Raw genomic sequence first — 17038 nt, 5'->3', positions numbered from 1 at the left:
TGAAAAGTGCTCTGCTGGCGCACTACAGGTCTCAGAAGAGAAGGAGTCACATTTGGCTTTTTTGAAGCAAATTTTGCTCTGGGGGCATGCTGCATTTAGGAAGCCCCTATGGTGCCTGGACAGCTAAAAAAAAACACATGGCATACCATTTTGGAAACTAGACCCCTCAGGGAACGTAACAAGGGGTAAAGTGAACCTTAATACCCCACAGGAGTTTCACGACTTTGGCATATGTAAAAAAATAATAATACATTTTACCTAAAATGCTTGGTTTCCCAAAAATTTTACATTTTTACAAAGGGTTAAAGCAGAAAATACCCCCCAAAATTTGAAGCCCAATTTCTCCCGATTCAGAAAACACCCCATATGGGGGTGAAAAGTGCTCTACTGGCGCATTACAGGTCTCAGAAGAGAAGGAGTCACATTTGACTTTTTTGAAGCAAGTTTTGCTCTGGGGGCATGCGGCATTTAGGAAGCCCCTATGTTGCCAGGACAGCTAAAAAAAACCACATGGCATACCATTTTGGAAACTAGACCCCTCGGGGAATGTAACAAGGGGTAAAGTGAACCTTAATACCCCACAGGGGTTTCACGACTTTGGCATATGTAAAAAAAAAATAATAAATTTTACCTAAAATGCTTGGTTTCCCAAAAATTTTACATTTTTACAAAGGGTTAAAGCAGAAAATACCCCCTAAAATTTGAAGCCCAATTTCTCTTGATTCAGAAAACACCCCATATGGGGGTGAAAAGTGCTCTGCTGGCACACTACTGGTCTCAGAAGAGAAGGAGTTACAAATTTTGCTCTGGGGGCATGCCACATTTAGGAAGCCCCTATGGGGCCAGGACAGTAAAAAAAAAACACATGGCATACCATTTTGGAAACTAGACCCCTTGGGGAACGTAACAGTGTTACAGTGAGTACTTACACCTCACAGGTTTTTTGAACAGTGGGCCGTAAAAGTGAAAAATTTGATTTTTTTGCACTATATTGATAGTGTTACCCCAAATGTTTCAATTTCACATTGGGTAATAGGGCAAAAGGCCCCCAAAATTTGTAGAACAATTTTGTCTGAGAAAAAAAATACCCCATGTGTGGATGTAAATTGCTCTGTGGACGCACTACAATGCTCAGAATAGAAGGAGTGAAAATTTTGTTGTAATTGAAGTCGGGGGTCATGTGCATTTATAAAGCCCCCAACAGGAAAAAAAAAAAAACACATGTGACACCATTTTAGAAACTTCACCCCTCAATGAACGTAACAAGGGGTACAGCGGGAAATAACACCTCACAGGTTTTTTTTGAAAAGTGGGCGATAAATTGAAAAATTTGATTTTTTTACAGTAAAATGCTGGGGTTACCCAATTATTAACATAATATGAGAAATTGGGTTACAAATTTTGGAGGGCTTTTCCCCCTGACTATAAAAATACATCCACATATGGGGTAACATGCTGGGCGGGCGCACAACAAGGCTCAGAAGTCATAGAGGTCACTTTGTATTTGTGGCCTTTGGCATATCAGTAGCTGACGGTTACATACATTCCGAGGAAAATACAAAAATGAAACACCCACATGTGACACCATTACAGAAAGTACCCACCCTGAGGAATGGGTATAGGGGTAATTTTTAATGCACAGGTGTTTCCTAAATTTATTTTCCAGGAATGGATGAAGGGTAGCTTTTGAAAATTGCAATTTTCAACCTATGTTCTGCTTCATCTTTCTGGGAAAAGCTAACATGTGACTCCGAATTGTCGCCTGAAAATACGACAGAGCTCAGTGAGAACTCTTCGCATTTGAGGCGGATGTTTGTTACGGACCTAACAGTTTCATACATTCAGAGGAAAGTACAAGAAAGGAACACCCACATGTGAGAATACTACAAACAGTGCACCCCCTAGGGAAGGTGTATAGGGTGAAGTGGAGATTTGGAACAGACGGGTGTTCCCTTCATTTATTTTCCAGGAATGGATGAAGTGTACTATGGGGGGAAGAAAATTGCAATTTTAGTACTGATATGCCAATTATTTTCCCAGAATGATGACCCAGAGTACAGCCAAAAGTAAAAATGATGCCCGCCCCAAACCCTATACTCTGAATCATCATTCTGGGAAGGGGATGTGTGGGGCCGTCCCTATTCTGTTACCTCAAATGCGCAACCCGCTCAGGTGGGGAGAGAGAGCGTTGCGCATTTGAGGCAACTGCAAACCTCCAATGCTGTTGACTCTGTGTCCCATGACCCATTTTTTAGGGGGAAGAAAAAAAAAAGATATTGGGCTATTGGGGAAAAGGTTTTGTTTTTTGGGTGTGTTTTGGTTTAAAATTTGGAAGTCAATGTACCCTGGACTGGTACATTGGAGCCGAATTCTGGGGAATGAAAATTAGGGCAAAGGATGGAAAATTTAGTACTCCATGGAAGTGTGATACTCCCTGAAGCAGCCTATGCAGAGGCCCGGATGATCGGGGCAAGTGTCACATTGAGTGGTGGTGCCCTTCCGAATCCCCCTCCTGTGACACACTCTGCATTTCTTCTGGGTTCGTCCCGTCCTTCCAGTGTTGGGGATCACACCTGGAAAGTGTTGGCCGGGGACGATCCGGGGACCTAAAGTTCCAGAGGTGCTCTGACCCGCTCTTTGGCGGTCACCAAAGATGAGGGCCCTTAGAACTACCTCTTGAAACTCCAGGTATGTCCCTGTGTTGCCAGCGTTCTGGTACAGTATAAAAGAGTTGTACATGGCAACCTGTACCATGTAGACCGCAACCTTTTTATACCATACGCGTGTTTTCCGCATGGCGTTATATGGCTTGAGGACTTGATCAAAAAGATCAACTCCCCCCATATACCGATTGTAGTCCAGAATACAATCGGGCTTGAGGACCGGTCCCACGGTACCTCGCACAGGGACAGGGGTGCTGCCATTCCCATGAATTGTGGTGAGCATAAGGACATCCCTCTTGTCCTTATACCGGACCAACAACAGGTTCTCATGGGAAAAGGCACGGGACTCACCCCGGGGGATAGGAGCATGTAGGGGATGGGGCGGAAGGCCTCTTTGATTCTTCCGGACTGTCCCACAAGCGACCGTGGATCTGGCGGCGAGGGATGTGAAGAGAGGGATACTAATATAAAAGTTATCCACGTAAAGGTGGTAACCTTTATCTAGCAATGGGTGCAAAAGGCCCCAAACGATTTTCCCGCTAACACCCAGAGTGGGGGGACATTCTGGGGGTTCAAAACGGGAATCTCGTCCCTCATACACTATAAACTTGCAAGTGTACCCGGAGGTACTCTCGCAAAGTTTATACATCTTCACGCCATACCGCGCCCGCTTGGTCGGGATGTATTGCCGGAAGCTGAGTCTCCCCTTGAAGCTGATGAGAGACTCATCAATAGAGACCTCCCGCCCCGGGACATAGGCCTCCCAAAATCTGGCCCCGAAGTGATTGATGACCGGCCTGATTTTATACAGGCGGTCATACGCAGGATCAGTTCGGGGGGGACATGCCGCATTATCAGCATAATGCAAACATCTCCGAATGGCCTCGAACCGGGAGCGTGCCATGGCCATACTGTAGAGGGGTGTCTGGTAAAAGACGTCCCCACTCCAATATTGCCTGACACTGGGTTTTTTAACTATACCCATATGCAGCGCGAGGCCCCAAAAGGTCCTCATTTCGGCTGCATCGACTGGAGTCCAGCCGCCGGGTCTAGCTAAAAGTGAGCCCGGGTTAGCGGCGACGAACTGTTGGGCGTACAGATTCGTCTGTGTAACCATCAAATTAACAAAGTCGTCACTGAAAAAATGACCGAAAAAGTCCTTTTCAGTGAACCCGGCGATGTTATTTTGATTCCTGAGTCGCCAACAAACTCAGGAATCACGGGCTCGTGGTCCGCTGGCTCAGCTCAGTCAAGTTCTCCGGTACGATGTACCAGTGATCTTGGCAGGGGGGCTTCACTAGTATGAGCGCCAGGGGGACTCATACTAGCATGGGGCACAGGGTCAAGGGCAGAGGAGGTTTGCGGCACCGCACGGCGGCGTCTCCGCCGCCTTGGTGGCTCATCATCAGAACTAGATGATGAGGAGGACGATGAAATAAGGAAGGTGGGGTCTTCATCGTCCTCTGAGCCGCTCTCGGTGTCGGAGGCAATTAGGTCATATGCCTCCTCCGCCGAAAACACTCTGCGGGCCATTTCCCTACTCTAATGTGGATACGGGGGGTGTGTGTGTGTGTGTGGGGGGGGGGGGAAAACTTTATTGGTGTGTGTGCTGCGTGTGATGTGGTGCGATATTACCTCCCTAACCCGCCCTAACCCTCCCTAACCTAACCTAACTAAACTAACCCGCCCTAACAGAAAAAAATATAAAATAAAAAGGAGCCTTTTTAAAAAAAAAAGGGGGGGACTTCTAGCGCAAAAAAGCCCTGCGCCAAAAAAAAGCGTTTATCTAATCAGTGGTGTGCGCACTGATTAGCGCTTGTGGCGGCAGGGGGCGCAGAAGTCAGTGGGGGGTCTGGCCACTGACCCCCACACAAAAAAAAACTGAAAAAAAAAACAAAAACGCTTTACCCCGAAAAAAATGCACCCACCTGAACCCCCCAAAAAACGCTGATCAGTGATAAATCACAGACAGCGGCGGGACAGGCTGCACACACAGGTACGGTCCGTCCGCACAGTACACGCCTGCTACTGGTGGCACGGACCGCCTATGGGTGCAAAAAATAAACCGCGTTAACCGAAAAAAGTGCCTGTACCACAAAAAAAAACGCTGATCAGTGATAAATCACCGACAGCGGTGAGGCACGCCGCACACACACAGGTAAGGTCCGGCCACACAGTACACGCCTGCTACTGGTGGCACGGACCGCCTATGGGTGCAAAAATACGCTAGAAAACCCGAAAAAAAGCGCCGGCACCACAAAAAAAAACGCTGATCAGTACTACGGGACTGATCAGCGGCGGGTGGGCTTTAACAAACGGTGGTGGACCGCTCTTTTATAACTAAGAGGGTCCGCACACACGCTTAGTGAAAAAAAAAAAAAAAAAAGATCTGCACCAAAAAAAAAAGGCTGGTGGCAGACCGCAGCGACCCAGCAGGGCCGGGGTCACGCAGCTAAAGGTGCTACGGACCCACGGACACCCACTGAGGTACGCTGAAAAAAAGACACCAAAAAACTCTTTTTTTTTTAACCCTAACCTGTCCCTACCTAATCTAAAGCTATCCCTGGCGATTTCTGTGCCAAGGGGCCACAGAAAGGGGGCAAGGGGCACTTTTTTTGGACTCAGGGGATGGTGGGCAGCACGGGGCTCCGTCCTGCACACCAGATCTATGTGGAATGGTGGGCAGAACGGAGCAACGTGCTCCTAGCCCCCACCACTCCCTCCCATTACTATGTGATTGGTGTGGCCACTTTGGCCACCCAATCACAACTGTACTGAGGGGGTGGCCACAATGCCAGCCCCCAGTACAGCATGGATGGTGATTGATGGTGTATACTACACCACCAGTCACCATCTATATCCGGGTCACAGGGTCACACGTGACCCTGATGACCCGGAACCGCTGCAGAACGCCGGTAAGTAGTTACCGGCGTCCTGCAGCGATCGCAGGTATAGGAGGTCCTCCGGACCTCCTCCTGCACACTGCCGGGATGTCTGCTGATAGAAATCAGCAGACATCCGGCTCCGATCCCCGCCCGGCGAGCGGCGGGGAACGGAATCGCAGCGCATCGCTCGTCTGAATTGACGAGCGATGCGCTGCGATCGCCGACATGGGGGGGCATAATGACCCCCCTCGGCGTTATGCCGCGATGCCTGCCGAACTATTTCAGCAGGCATCGGGCACCGGCTCCCCTCCGGCTAGCGGTGGGGGGCTGGGAATGGACAGGACGTACTCCTACGTCCTCGGTCCTTAAGGACTCGGAAACGGGGGCGTAGGAGTACGTCCACTGGCTCCAGAAAGTTTAACAGATTTGTAAATTACTTCTATTAAAAAATCTTAATCCTTTCAGTACTTATGAGCTTCTGAAGTTAAGGTTGTTCTTTTCTGTCTAAATCCTCTCTGATGACACGTGTCTCGGAAACCGCCCAGTTTAGAAGCAAATCCCCATAGCAAACCTCTTCTAAACTGGGCGGTTGCCAAGACAGGTGTCATCAGAGAGGATTTAGACAGAAAATAACAACCTTAACTTCAGAAGCTCATAAGTACTGAAAGGATTAAGATTTTTTAATAGAAGTAATTTACAAATCTGTTTAACTTTCTGGAGTCAGTTGATATGTATATAAAAAAAGTATTTTCCTGGATAACCCCTTTAAAATCTGTCTGTAATTTGGATGTGTGAATGTCTAATTCCCTAACCTGCCTTTTACCCTACTTGTAATCCCCTGATGAACCGTGTTATTGTATCTGATGCACGGGGAAACGTGTTGGGAAGTGTGGGCCAAAATTTTATCAGAATTGTTATTATATCTAGGGTTATTCCTTGTGCTTTTGTGTAGCAATTGTTTATGATATTGATGTTTTTGTGATAGGGTGTTAAATGGAATTTTAATAAAAGTGACATTTTAGCTAATGTTGAGTTGGTTCTATGGTTAAGCTAGCTAATGTGACACGATAGTGTCGATTTTGTCAATGATTACATCAACAGAGTATTCCCAAGTCCCTAAAGTGCTAAAGTCCCCAAGTATTCCCAAGTCCCTGCTTAATTGACAGTCAATTGGATGCCCAGCCTTGTTTCCAAATTACATTCCTGCCCACAATTTTTATCCACAGTGCAGAAATAAGGTTGGGAAACAGGACTCGTCTCCCAGCTAACTGTCAATCAAGCAGGGACAGGAAGGGGAGAGAAGTGACATGGTGTTCAGGGCCTTGAGAATGCTGCTTTGACTCTTTGTACCAGAGAATGAAAGCATTTTTTTATAGGTTATAAAAAGATCCCTGTCCCTGCTTGATTGACAGTCAGCTGGAAGCCGAGTCCTGTTTCCAAATCTTATTCCTGCCCTCAATTTGTATTCACACTGTAGGACTGAAATTTAAAAACAGGGCTCGGCTTCCAGTTGACTGTCAATCAAGCAGAGATAGGGATAGGAGGCAGAGCAAAGAGAGGTGTCAGTCTTGAACACTTCAGGGGCTCGCTTGGGAATGCCTGTCTTGACTCTGTGCTTTATAACATAAAAAAATACTTTTATCCTCTGGTGCAAAGAGTCAAAGAGGCGCTGCAGTGCTGAGGACTGGAACACCACCTCGCTCCCTCCTATCATCCCTGTCACTGTTTGATTGGCAGTCGGCTGGAAGCCGAGCCCTGTTTTCAAATCTCATTCTTGTGCTGTTCATACAAATTTTGTGCATGCAGGTGCAAAATTTGGAAACAGGGCTGCGGCTTCCAGCTGACTGCCAATCAAGCAGGTATCATGTTTCTCTTTGCCCTAACAGCATCTAACAGTGTCAGCAGTTTGGAATGTGAATTGCAGCTGACAGATTCCCTTTCCTCCTAACATCTTCATTCCTCTCTTTTTCTTTACCGCAGCATTGGAGCCGTGTCTGATGTCGCAGCGGGCGGAGTTATCGGAACGGGAACCCACAATACGGGCATCACTCATGGCATACTGGCTACACAGGTATGATATCTTACTGCAGATAAGAGACCACACTAGTGTGGTGGTGCAAAACCCCTGCCACATATGATGTCCTTTAAAGGGGTACTCCCGTGGAAAACTTTTATTTTTTTTTTAAATCAACTGGTGCCAGAAAGTTAAACAGATTTGTAAATCACTTCTATAAAAAAAAAAATCTTAATCCTTTCAGTACTTATTAGAGGCTGTATGCTAAAGAGAAATCCAAAAAAGAAATGCATTTCCTCTGATGTCATGAGCACAGTGCTCTCTGCTGACCTCTGCTGTCCATTTTAGGAACTGTCCAGAGCAGCATATGTTTGCTATGGGGATTTTCTCCTGCTCTGGACAGTTCCTAAAATGGACAGCAGAGGTCAGCAGAGAGCACTGTGGCCATGACATCAGAGGAAATGCATTTCTTTTTTGGATTTGTCTTTAGTATACAGCCCCTAAAATGTTCTGGAAGGATTAAGATTTTTTAATAGATTTATAAGTCAACTGGTGCCAGAAAGTTAAACAGATTTGTAAATTACTTCTTTTAAAAAATCTTAATATTTCCAGTACTTATCAGCTGCTGTATACTACAGAGGAAATTCTTTTCTTTTTGGATTTCTTTCCAGTCTGAGCACAGTGCTCTCTGCTGACACCTCTGTCCGTGTCAGGAACTATCCAGAGCAGCATAGGTTTGCTATGGGGATTTTCTCCTGCTCTGGACAGTTCCTGACACGGACAGAGGTGTCAACAGAGACCACTGTGGACAAGACGAAAAAGAAATTCTAAAAAAACAGAATTTCCTCTGTAGCATACAGCTGATAAAAAGTACTGGAAGAGTAAAGATTTTTTTAAAAGAAGTAATTTACAAATCTGTTTAACTTTCTGGCACCAGTTCATTAACATCAAAAAATAAAAAAATATATAGTTTTCCTCCGGAGTACCCCTTTAATGGCTTTACCTCTTCTGTATCAGCCACTTGGGTTTATGCCATTGATTCATCTATGTAGAATCCCGTCTCCTACTGCTGATGCTTAAAGGGGCACTCCAGTGGAAAAAAAAAATAATTTTCACTTAACTGGTGACAGAAAGTTAAATAGATTTGTAAGTTAATTATATTTAAAACTCCTAATCCTCCAGTACTTATCAGCTGCTGTATGCTCCAGAGGAAGTTGTGTAGTTCTTTCCAGTCTGATCACAGTGCTCTCTGCTGACACCTCTGTCCATGTCAGGAACTGTCCAGAGCAGGAGAGGTTTGCTATGGGGATTTGCTTCTACTCTGGACAGTTCCTGACATGGACAGAGGTGTCAGCAGAGAGCACTGTGAACAGACTGGAAAGGACTACACAACTTCCTCTGTAGTATACAGCAGCTGATAAGTACTGGAAGGATTAAGATTTTTACCAGTTGGTTTGAAAACATTTTTTCCCCCACTGGAATTCCCTTGTATACATAAGATCAGAACTACCATATTTTTCGCCCTATAGGACGCACCGGTGTATAAGACGCACCCAATTTTTAGGGGCAAAATCTAAAAAAATAAAGATTTTGAACCCAATAGTGGTCTTCAACCTGCAGACCTCCAGATGTTGCAAAACTACAACTCCCAGCATGCCCGGACAGCCGTTGGCTGTCCGGGCATGCTGGGAGTTGTAGTTTTGCAACATCTGGAGGTCCGCAGATTGAAGACCACTGCAGGAGGAGGTAATACTCACGTGTCCCCGCCGCTCCGGACCCGTCACCGCTGCCCTGGATGTCGCTCCATCGCTGTCGCCGCGTCCCTGTTGCTCCGGAACGTCTCTGCTGCCGGCCGGGTATCCTCGCTCTCCGTCGCCATCATCACGTCGTTACGCACGCCGACGCACGTACGCGACGACGTGATGACGAGGAAGCAGAGCGCCGGCCATACAGGGGATCCCTGAACGGAGAAGACACCGAGGAGGCAGGTAAGGTCCCTCCCGGTGTCCTGTAAGCACTAACCCGGCTATTCAGTCGGGCTGTTCGGGACGCCGCGGTGAAATCGCTGAACAGCCGGGTTAGTGTCACTTTCCCTTCAGATGCGGTGGTCAGCTTTGATTGCCGCGTCTGAAGGGTTAATACAGGGCATCACCGCGATCGGTGATGTCCTGTATTAGCCACGGGTCCCGGCCGTTGATGGCCGCAGGGACCGCCGTGATAGGGGTGTATTCGCCGTATAAGACGCACCGACTTTCCCCCCCCCAGTTTTGGGGAAGAAAAAGTGCGTCTTATACAGCGAAAAATACGGTACTGGTTATTGTAGTTTGGTGCCCATGAGGAGGATAAGTGGAGTAGTTTAGGGAAATAAGGGTAGTAGTCCTCTGGGAATAGTCTTATGTAGGATCACTGAGGACTTTGTGGCGGGCTAATCCTATAGGTACCCCTGTGAGCCCTTCTGTAAATGGGGGGTCTGCACCAATAGGAAGTCCTTGAACCCCGGGTACAGTGGGTGAGATGTATTGAGGGATGGTCCCATGTTGGGAGACAATCAGGAGACACGACGTCAACGTGACCCTAACTGGACTCAGGGCGAGTCCATAAGGGCATATGTTTGCTAACCAAGACTGGATTTCCAGGCAGCAATGGTATCGCCCAGTAGGAGACTGCCTCTTACTTAGTGAGGAAGGCCTCCGAATTTGGTATGAAGTAAAGGGGCCAGCGAGGGACCATCTCAGACTCTAATACCCAAATAGAACCCCTCATCCAATCAATGTATACACTGGCGTCCCATATTGTAATGTTTCAGATCAGGGAACCCCATGCCCCCCTTTTTCCTTGGGGAGCATTAATTTCCGGAGCGCGATACGAGGGCGTTTATCCGCCCATATGAATCTCGTGAATGCAGCAGTACATCCGGCCACATCAGAGCGTTTGAGTAGAACAGGAATTGTTTGCATGGGATACAATAATTTGGAGAAGTTCATCCTCTTGAGCAGATGACAGCGGGATAAAAAGGGTAGAGGGAGAGACTTCCACCGTGCCAGTTCCTTAAAAATGTGTTGTACCAGTGGTGGATAGTTCAGAGTATATACTAAGTATTCGGTGAGTGCCCCACCCAAATGCCTAAATACTTCAGGGAGGACCGAGTTACTTTTATGGGAACGGAAAAGACGAGGGGAATTAAAGCCTCCGTAGAAGTAGATAAGTCTAGGAGGACACTTTTAGCCATGTTAACCCTAAACCCGGATTCCACCCCAAAATCTTCTAGGTAATTCATAGCCAAAGGTAAGTCCCTCCTTGGGTTGGCCAGAAAGAGCAGTAGGTCATCCGCAAAAAAGACGACCTTAACAGAGGTCGTTCCTATCGAGATACCCCGACATCCGATGCTGCTGATGGCACCCGAGAAGGGCTCAACAGCCAAATTGAAAAGCAGGGGTTAAAGGGGACGCCCCTGTCGTGTCCCTTACTGTGGATGAAACAGCGGTGAAATAAAACCTGGGGTGTGAATCCTAGCTACAGGAGATGTGTTTAGCGCCTGGACATAGTTAAGGAAAGGTCCCTGAAAACCCATATTCTGCAGAACCCTCCACAACCATCCCCAATGGACATTATCCCCAATGGACATTATCCCCAAAGACTTTTTCTACATCAACTGGAAGGATGGCTGGGGACGGACGCAGAAGAGGCCGCAAATGTAAATCATCTAACACAGCTGCCACTTTTCGGAGATTTGCCACTGCCGATCTACTCTGAATAAAACCTACTTGGTCCGGGAAGATAAGCTGGGGCAAAAGACAGGCCAACCTATTCGCCATGTGTGGTGGCCCAGTACGGGAGGTGTTACCCCGTACCCTTGCTGCCCTGTCCGGTAGCCTCCCCTCAGTGTCCCTTGGGCCCCTTGTTCTTGTTTCCCCCCGATACATATGTTCTGCATTGTAATGTATTATAAAATGTAATGTTGCTTTAAGAGTTGTACCATGTGACTTGTCATGTGATTGTTACCCAGGAGGTTCCAGTGACCAGGTGATCCCAAGAGTGACCTATGGGCTCCCTGCTGGTCTCCCCCATATAAGCCCTGGGTGGAGCTTCTCTCTCTTCTGCTGAGGTCCAGTGCAGTCTTGTCTAGTGTGTGTGTCCAAAGTGTTGGAGACCTCAAAGTCCAGTCCTGCAGCCGCCATCAATTCAAGTAAGATAAAGTCACAGCTTTATGAGTCAAGTCAGTCCCTGTCATCTGTCAAGTCAGCGTGGTCTGCATTCAATTGTCCAGTCCTACTACAAGTCCCAGCAAGCCCTTAAGGTCTCTGAGTCACTGGTCACCTCCTTGGGCCCTGGCTGAACTGTATAGACTTTACCATCTGTCTACCCTCAGTAAACCTACCGTTATCCGTAACTTGGCGTCGGAGTCTTTATGGTCCCTGTGCCTAGCCCAGGATCCAGCGGTATACCTTCGTGTGGTATTGAGGATAAATCACTCCCTGGCGTCACGAATACAAGGGGTTAATGCCATCTGCCCCTAGGGTAACAACATCTGCCCGTAGGGTAACAACATCTGACATAAATTGGGGCCTAAGCGGTGAGCTCGCTCTACTTTGCAGGGGTGACCCAGGCCTAGCATACAGGGTAGTGTAGATTCGCAGGATTTATGTAAGTCCCTGGCAGGCACCGACTCCGGGAGACCCACAACTCTTAAACTACTACGGCGGGACCTGTTCTCAAGGTCCTCCCACTTGTCCCACAGTCTCCAGCATTCAGTCTCCAGCACCTGTACCTTGTTGCCAGTATTTTCCTGGGTCGTCTCCAATGTGCACACACGAGACTCCACTGCCGAGATCCGTTCGCCATGTTTTTCAGTGGTGCGCTGCAAATTCTGCATGGTCGCCTGTACTGTTGCCTCCAGGATTCCTTGTACCTTGGGGGAAATATTTCTGGCCACAGCTACCACCAAACGATCATGATCCAGGGCTGAGGAATCAAGATCAGGATCATCAGTGTCCCCCTCAGGAGGCCAGGTGGACGGAGAAGACGCTCGGCTCGGGAGAGTCCGCCATATTGGCCCTATTACTGCGGTGTGCTGGGGACTGCCGTCCTTCTGTGAGCGATTTTTGCCACCCATCCAGAGTAAATAACGTTCTATACATTCCCCGGGTACTTTCGCACCTATTAGGGAGCTCCAGGAGAGGAAAATGCGGGTAAAGAGGGTCTATGACCGGTTCGCAGGTGCGGAGCTGCGTCCTCACCGCATGGAGCCGGAACCGGAAGTCTATACGGTTCTTTTAACATAGGAGTCAATGAGAACCATAGGGAACCAGATGTGCATACATTTCTATCCGGCTTGCACAATACGGTTTTTGAGTTTGCACATGCTCAGTGCACACCGAACGGAATGAAAAGTTAAAAACGTATATTTTTTTTAACCCCTTAACAACCCAGGATGTATATTTACGTCCTGCGTCAGCTCCCGTTATGTGAAGCGTGCTCAGGAGCTGAGCGCAATTCATACCCGGCAGGTCCCGGTTGCTATCAGCAACCAGGACCCGCGGCTCATACCGGACATCGCCGGTCCGGTATTAACCCTCTAGATGCCGCGATCAAAGTCGATCGCTGCTTCTAAAAAAGGGGGAAAGCAGTTACAGGTTAACTCAGTGGGCTGATTGGGGCCGCCGCAATTTCCCGAACAGCTGAGAGGACAGCAGGAGGCTTCTTACCTTTATTCCCGCCGTCCAATCATCACTATGCTGCTCCATGCCTGAGATCCAGACTAAAAAAAAGGGTAAAAACTGTTAAAAAAAACAAACAAAAAAAAAGTTAATAAATAAATAAAAAATAAAAAGTTAAAAAAATAAATAAATGCAGCATATGTTTGCTATAGGGATTTAATCCTACTCTGGACAGTTCCTAAAATGGACAGAGATGTCAGCAGAGAGCACTGTGCTCATGATGTCAGCAGAGAGCTCTGTGTTCCAAAAAGAAAAGAATTTCCTCTGTAGTATTCAGCAGCTAATAAATACTGGAAGGATTAAGATTTTTTTAATAGAAGTAATTTACAAATCTGTTTAACTTTCTGGCACCAGTTGATTTAAAAAAAAAAAAAAAAAAAGTTTTCCACCGGAGTACCCCTTTAATGGTCTATTCACATGTACAATAATCTGCACAGATTTGATGCGCAGGATTTTTTGCTGCAGATTTCAATGTAAACGGAATGACTGAGCACAGCATCAAATCCTGCGCAGAATACAGTACGTCTGAATAGATCCTAAGGGAGCAATGAGACCAATATTCCACTCATTTACCACTGGTGGGCAGTAAAGAGTGAAAAAGTTAACCCTTGCATATCCAATACACCAGTGGTCTTCAACCTGCGGACCTCCAGATGTTGCAAAACTACGATTCCCAGCATGCCCGGACAGCCATCGGCTGTCCGGGCATGCTGCGAGTTGTAGTTTTGAAACATCTGGAGGTCCGCAGGTTGAAGACCACTGAAATACATCATGGTGTATGCAATGGTAGAAATGTTATACTGGTTATACAGTGGGGATCAAAAGTTTGGGCGCCCCAGGTAAAAATGTGTATTAATGTGCATAAAGAAGCCAAGGAAAGATGGAAAAATCTCCAAAATGCATCAAATTACAGATTAGACATTCTTATAATATGTCAACAAAAGTTACATTTTATTAACATCATTTACACTTTCAAAATAACAGAAATAAAAAAAATGGCGTCTGCAAAAGTTTTGGCACCCTGCAGAATTTATAGCATGCACTGCCCCCTTTACATAGCTGAGACCTGCCAGTGTCATGGATTGTTCTCAATCATCATCTGGGAAGATCGGGTGATGTCAATCTCAAAGGTTTTAAATGCCCAGACTCATCTGACCTTGCCCCAACAATCAGCACCATGGGTTCTTCTAAACAGTTGTCTAGAAATCTGAAACTGAAAATAGTTGACGCTCACAAAGCTGGAGAAGGCTATAAGAAGATAGCAAAACGTTTTCAGATGTCAATATCCTCTGTTCAGAATGTAATTAACCCGATAACGACCATGGACGAGTATCGACGTCCAGGTTGGCAGCCGTTCCCGCACCTGGACGTCTATACTCGTCCATTATTCCCGTGGGTGCTGCCCAGTGCACCCACGAGATCGCGGCAGGGACTCGGCTGTATCACACAGCCGGGTCCCTGCTGCACTGCCAGGACCGAAGTAAACTTCAGTCCCGGCAGTTTTAACTCTTACAGCCGCAGTCGGAAGTGACCGTGGGCTGTAAGTGTTACGACAGAGGGAGGGGGCTCCCTCTGTCTCCTCTGCAGCACCCCGCATCGCGATCGCGGGGTGCTGTGTGTGGCCGCACTGCCGGGAGTGAAGTTCACTTCACTCCTGACAGTTTAACCCCTACAGCCGCGGTCAGAAGTGACTGCGCGCTGTAAGGAGTTCTGACAGAGGGAGGGGGCTCCCTCTGTCTCTCCTGCAGCATACCTGCTGCATACCTGGGCTGCCGGGGGTCCTACAAAGATCCCCAGGTCTGCCCTGGGTATTGCCTGAGAGGCACGTCCTAATATGCTGCCTGCTAGTGAAAACTGGCAGGCAGCATATAACTGTAATGCTTTGGAATACTAAGTATTCTAAAGCATTAAAAAGTGTAAAAATAAATAAAATAAAAGTGTAAAAATAAATAAAAATGTAATAAAAGTGTAAAAAATAAAAAATAAAAATAAATAAAAATATTAAAAATACATTTATTAAATGAATCTAATAAAAAAAATGCATAATGTGTAGGATCGCATTGGCGGACATCCGCAGCATGTAATATGCTGCGGATGTCCACCATGTGATCCTACACATTATGCAGCAGTCACGGTAATGAGCTCCCTGCTGCGGCTGGGTAGCTTTGTGCGTCCACTCATAGCGGCGGATTTCCCGCCAGCAGTCATGAGCGGACACACTGAGCTACCCAGCCACAGCAGTGATGGATATATTCGCCATGAACAGGTGCTTATTCCCACAACATGGCGGATATATCCATCAGGAGCCTTAACTGTCACAGACAGATGCGTTATACTGTCTACCAATCAGAGAGGTCCCTGGTTCAGCCAATAACTTGTAGGGGTGCGGTATATAAATGGGGTCACTTGTGGGGGTGGGGGTACTGTTCTGCCCTGAAAGCCAAATGGCGCTCCTCTCCTTCTGAGTCCTACCACGCGGCCAAGGAACCATATATGGCCAAAGCGGGGGTATTTCCGAACATGGGACAAGCGGCTAAATAATATATAGGGTGCATTTCTTTCAATATCAGAAGTTATGTACAAAAAATATGCCCCCCAAATGATGCATTTGTGAAAAATTGCAAATTTCGAATTTTTAACACTGACTTTGTAATAATTCCTGCCAAAAAACTATGGTGTTAAAATACTCAATGTACCCCCTAGCGAATACCTTGAGGGGTCTAGTTTTTAAAATGGGGTCATTTGGGGGGGGTTCCTATGTTCTACTACCTTTTAATTTCTGCAAACCTTGCATAGCACACAAAAAAAGATGTACTTTTCAAATTTTCAAAATTTTCTAAATTTCAAGTTCAATTGTTAGGGTTTTAACTAATTTAAAATGTTAATTAAAAACTAAAAAATGACGTCAAATTAAAGTAGACATCTGAAAGTATAAGTTTCATGAACTATTTGGTCAGTAAGTATAAATATATGCAACCTATTAGTGTTAAAATAGCAAAAAATCTTAATTTTTTGTAAAAATTTCATGATTTTTTGCATTGTAAAAAAAAACTACAAATGATATCGGCTTACTTTTACTATGTACATGAAGGACAACTTGTGACAAAAAAACTATCTCAGAATTATCGTGATTGGCAAAACGTTACCAGAGTTATTCTCTAATAAAGACAGACATCCCCGATTTGAAAAAACAGGCCTGGTCTTTCAGGGGCGTACAGGTTTATTTGCATTGGTTCTTAAGGGGTTAAGAAATGGCAGTCATCGGGAATAGTGGAAGTTAAAGCAAGATCTGGAAGACCAAGAAAAATATCAGACAGAACAGCTCACAGGATTGTGAGAAAAACAATTCAAAACCCACGTTTGACTGCACAATCCCTCCAGAAAGATCTGGCAGACACTGGAGTTGTGGTACACTATTCCACTATAAAGAGATACTTGTACAAATATGGTCTTCATGGAAGAGTCATCAGAAGAAAACCTCTTCTACGTCCTCACCACAAAAATCAGCATTTGAACTTTGCAAATGAACATATAGACAAGCCTGATGCATTTTGGAAACAAGTTCTGTGGACCGATGAGGTTAAAATTGAACTTTTGGTCCGGAATGAGCAAAGGTACGTTTGGAGAAGAAGGGGAATAGAATTTAATGAAAAGAACCTCTGTCCAACTGTTAAGCATGGGGGTGGATCAATCATGCTTTGGGGTTGTATTGCAGCCAGTGGCACAGGGAACATCTCACGAGTAGAAGGAAAAATGGAT

At 46.2% G+C, this 17038-nt stretch overlaps 1 protein-coding gene across 1 annotated transcript in view; it reads left to right on the top strand.

The window, feature by feature from the left end:
- The window catches only part of LOC130361141 (L-gulonolactone oxidase-like), a 125233-nt gene that overhangs the window by 54392 nt on the left and 53803 nt on the right, over positions 1-17038 (top strand). Inside the window, exon 5 of the mRNA XM_056563757.1 lies at positions 7529-7619. Within this exon, the coding sequence (XP_056419732.1) occupies positions 7529-7619 (91 nt within the window). The remainder of the gene's footprint in view (positions 1-7528; positions 7620-17038) is intronic.

The sequence above is a fragment of the Hyla sarda genome, chromosome 3 (assembly GCF_029499605.1).
Source record: "Hyla sarda isolate aHylSar1 chromosome 3, aHylSar1.hap1, whole genome shotgun sequence".
Taxonomy (NCBI): domain Eukaryota; kingdom Metazoa; phylum Chordata; class Amphibia; order Anura; family Hylidae; genus Hyla; species Hyla sarda.
This window is presented reverse-complemented; position numbering and strand designations above follow the sequence as displayed.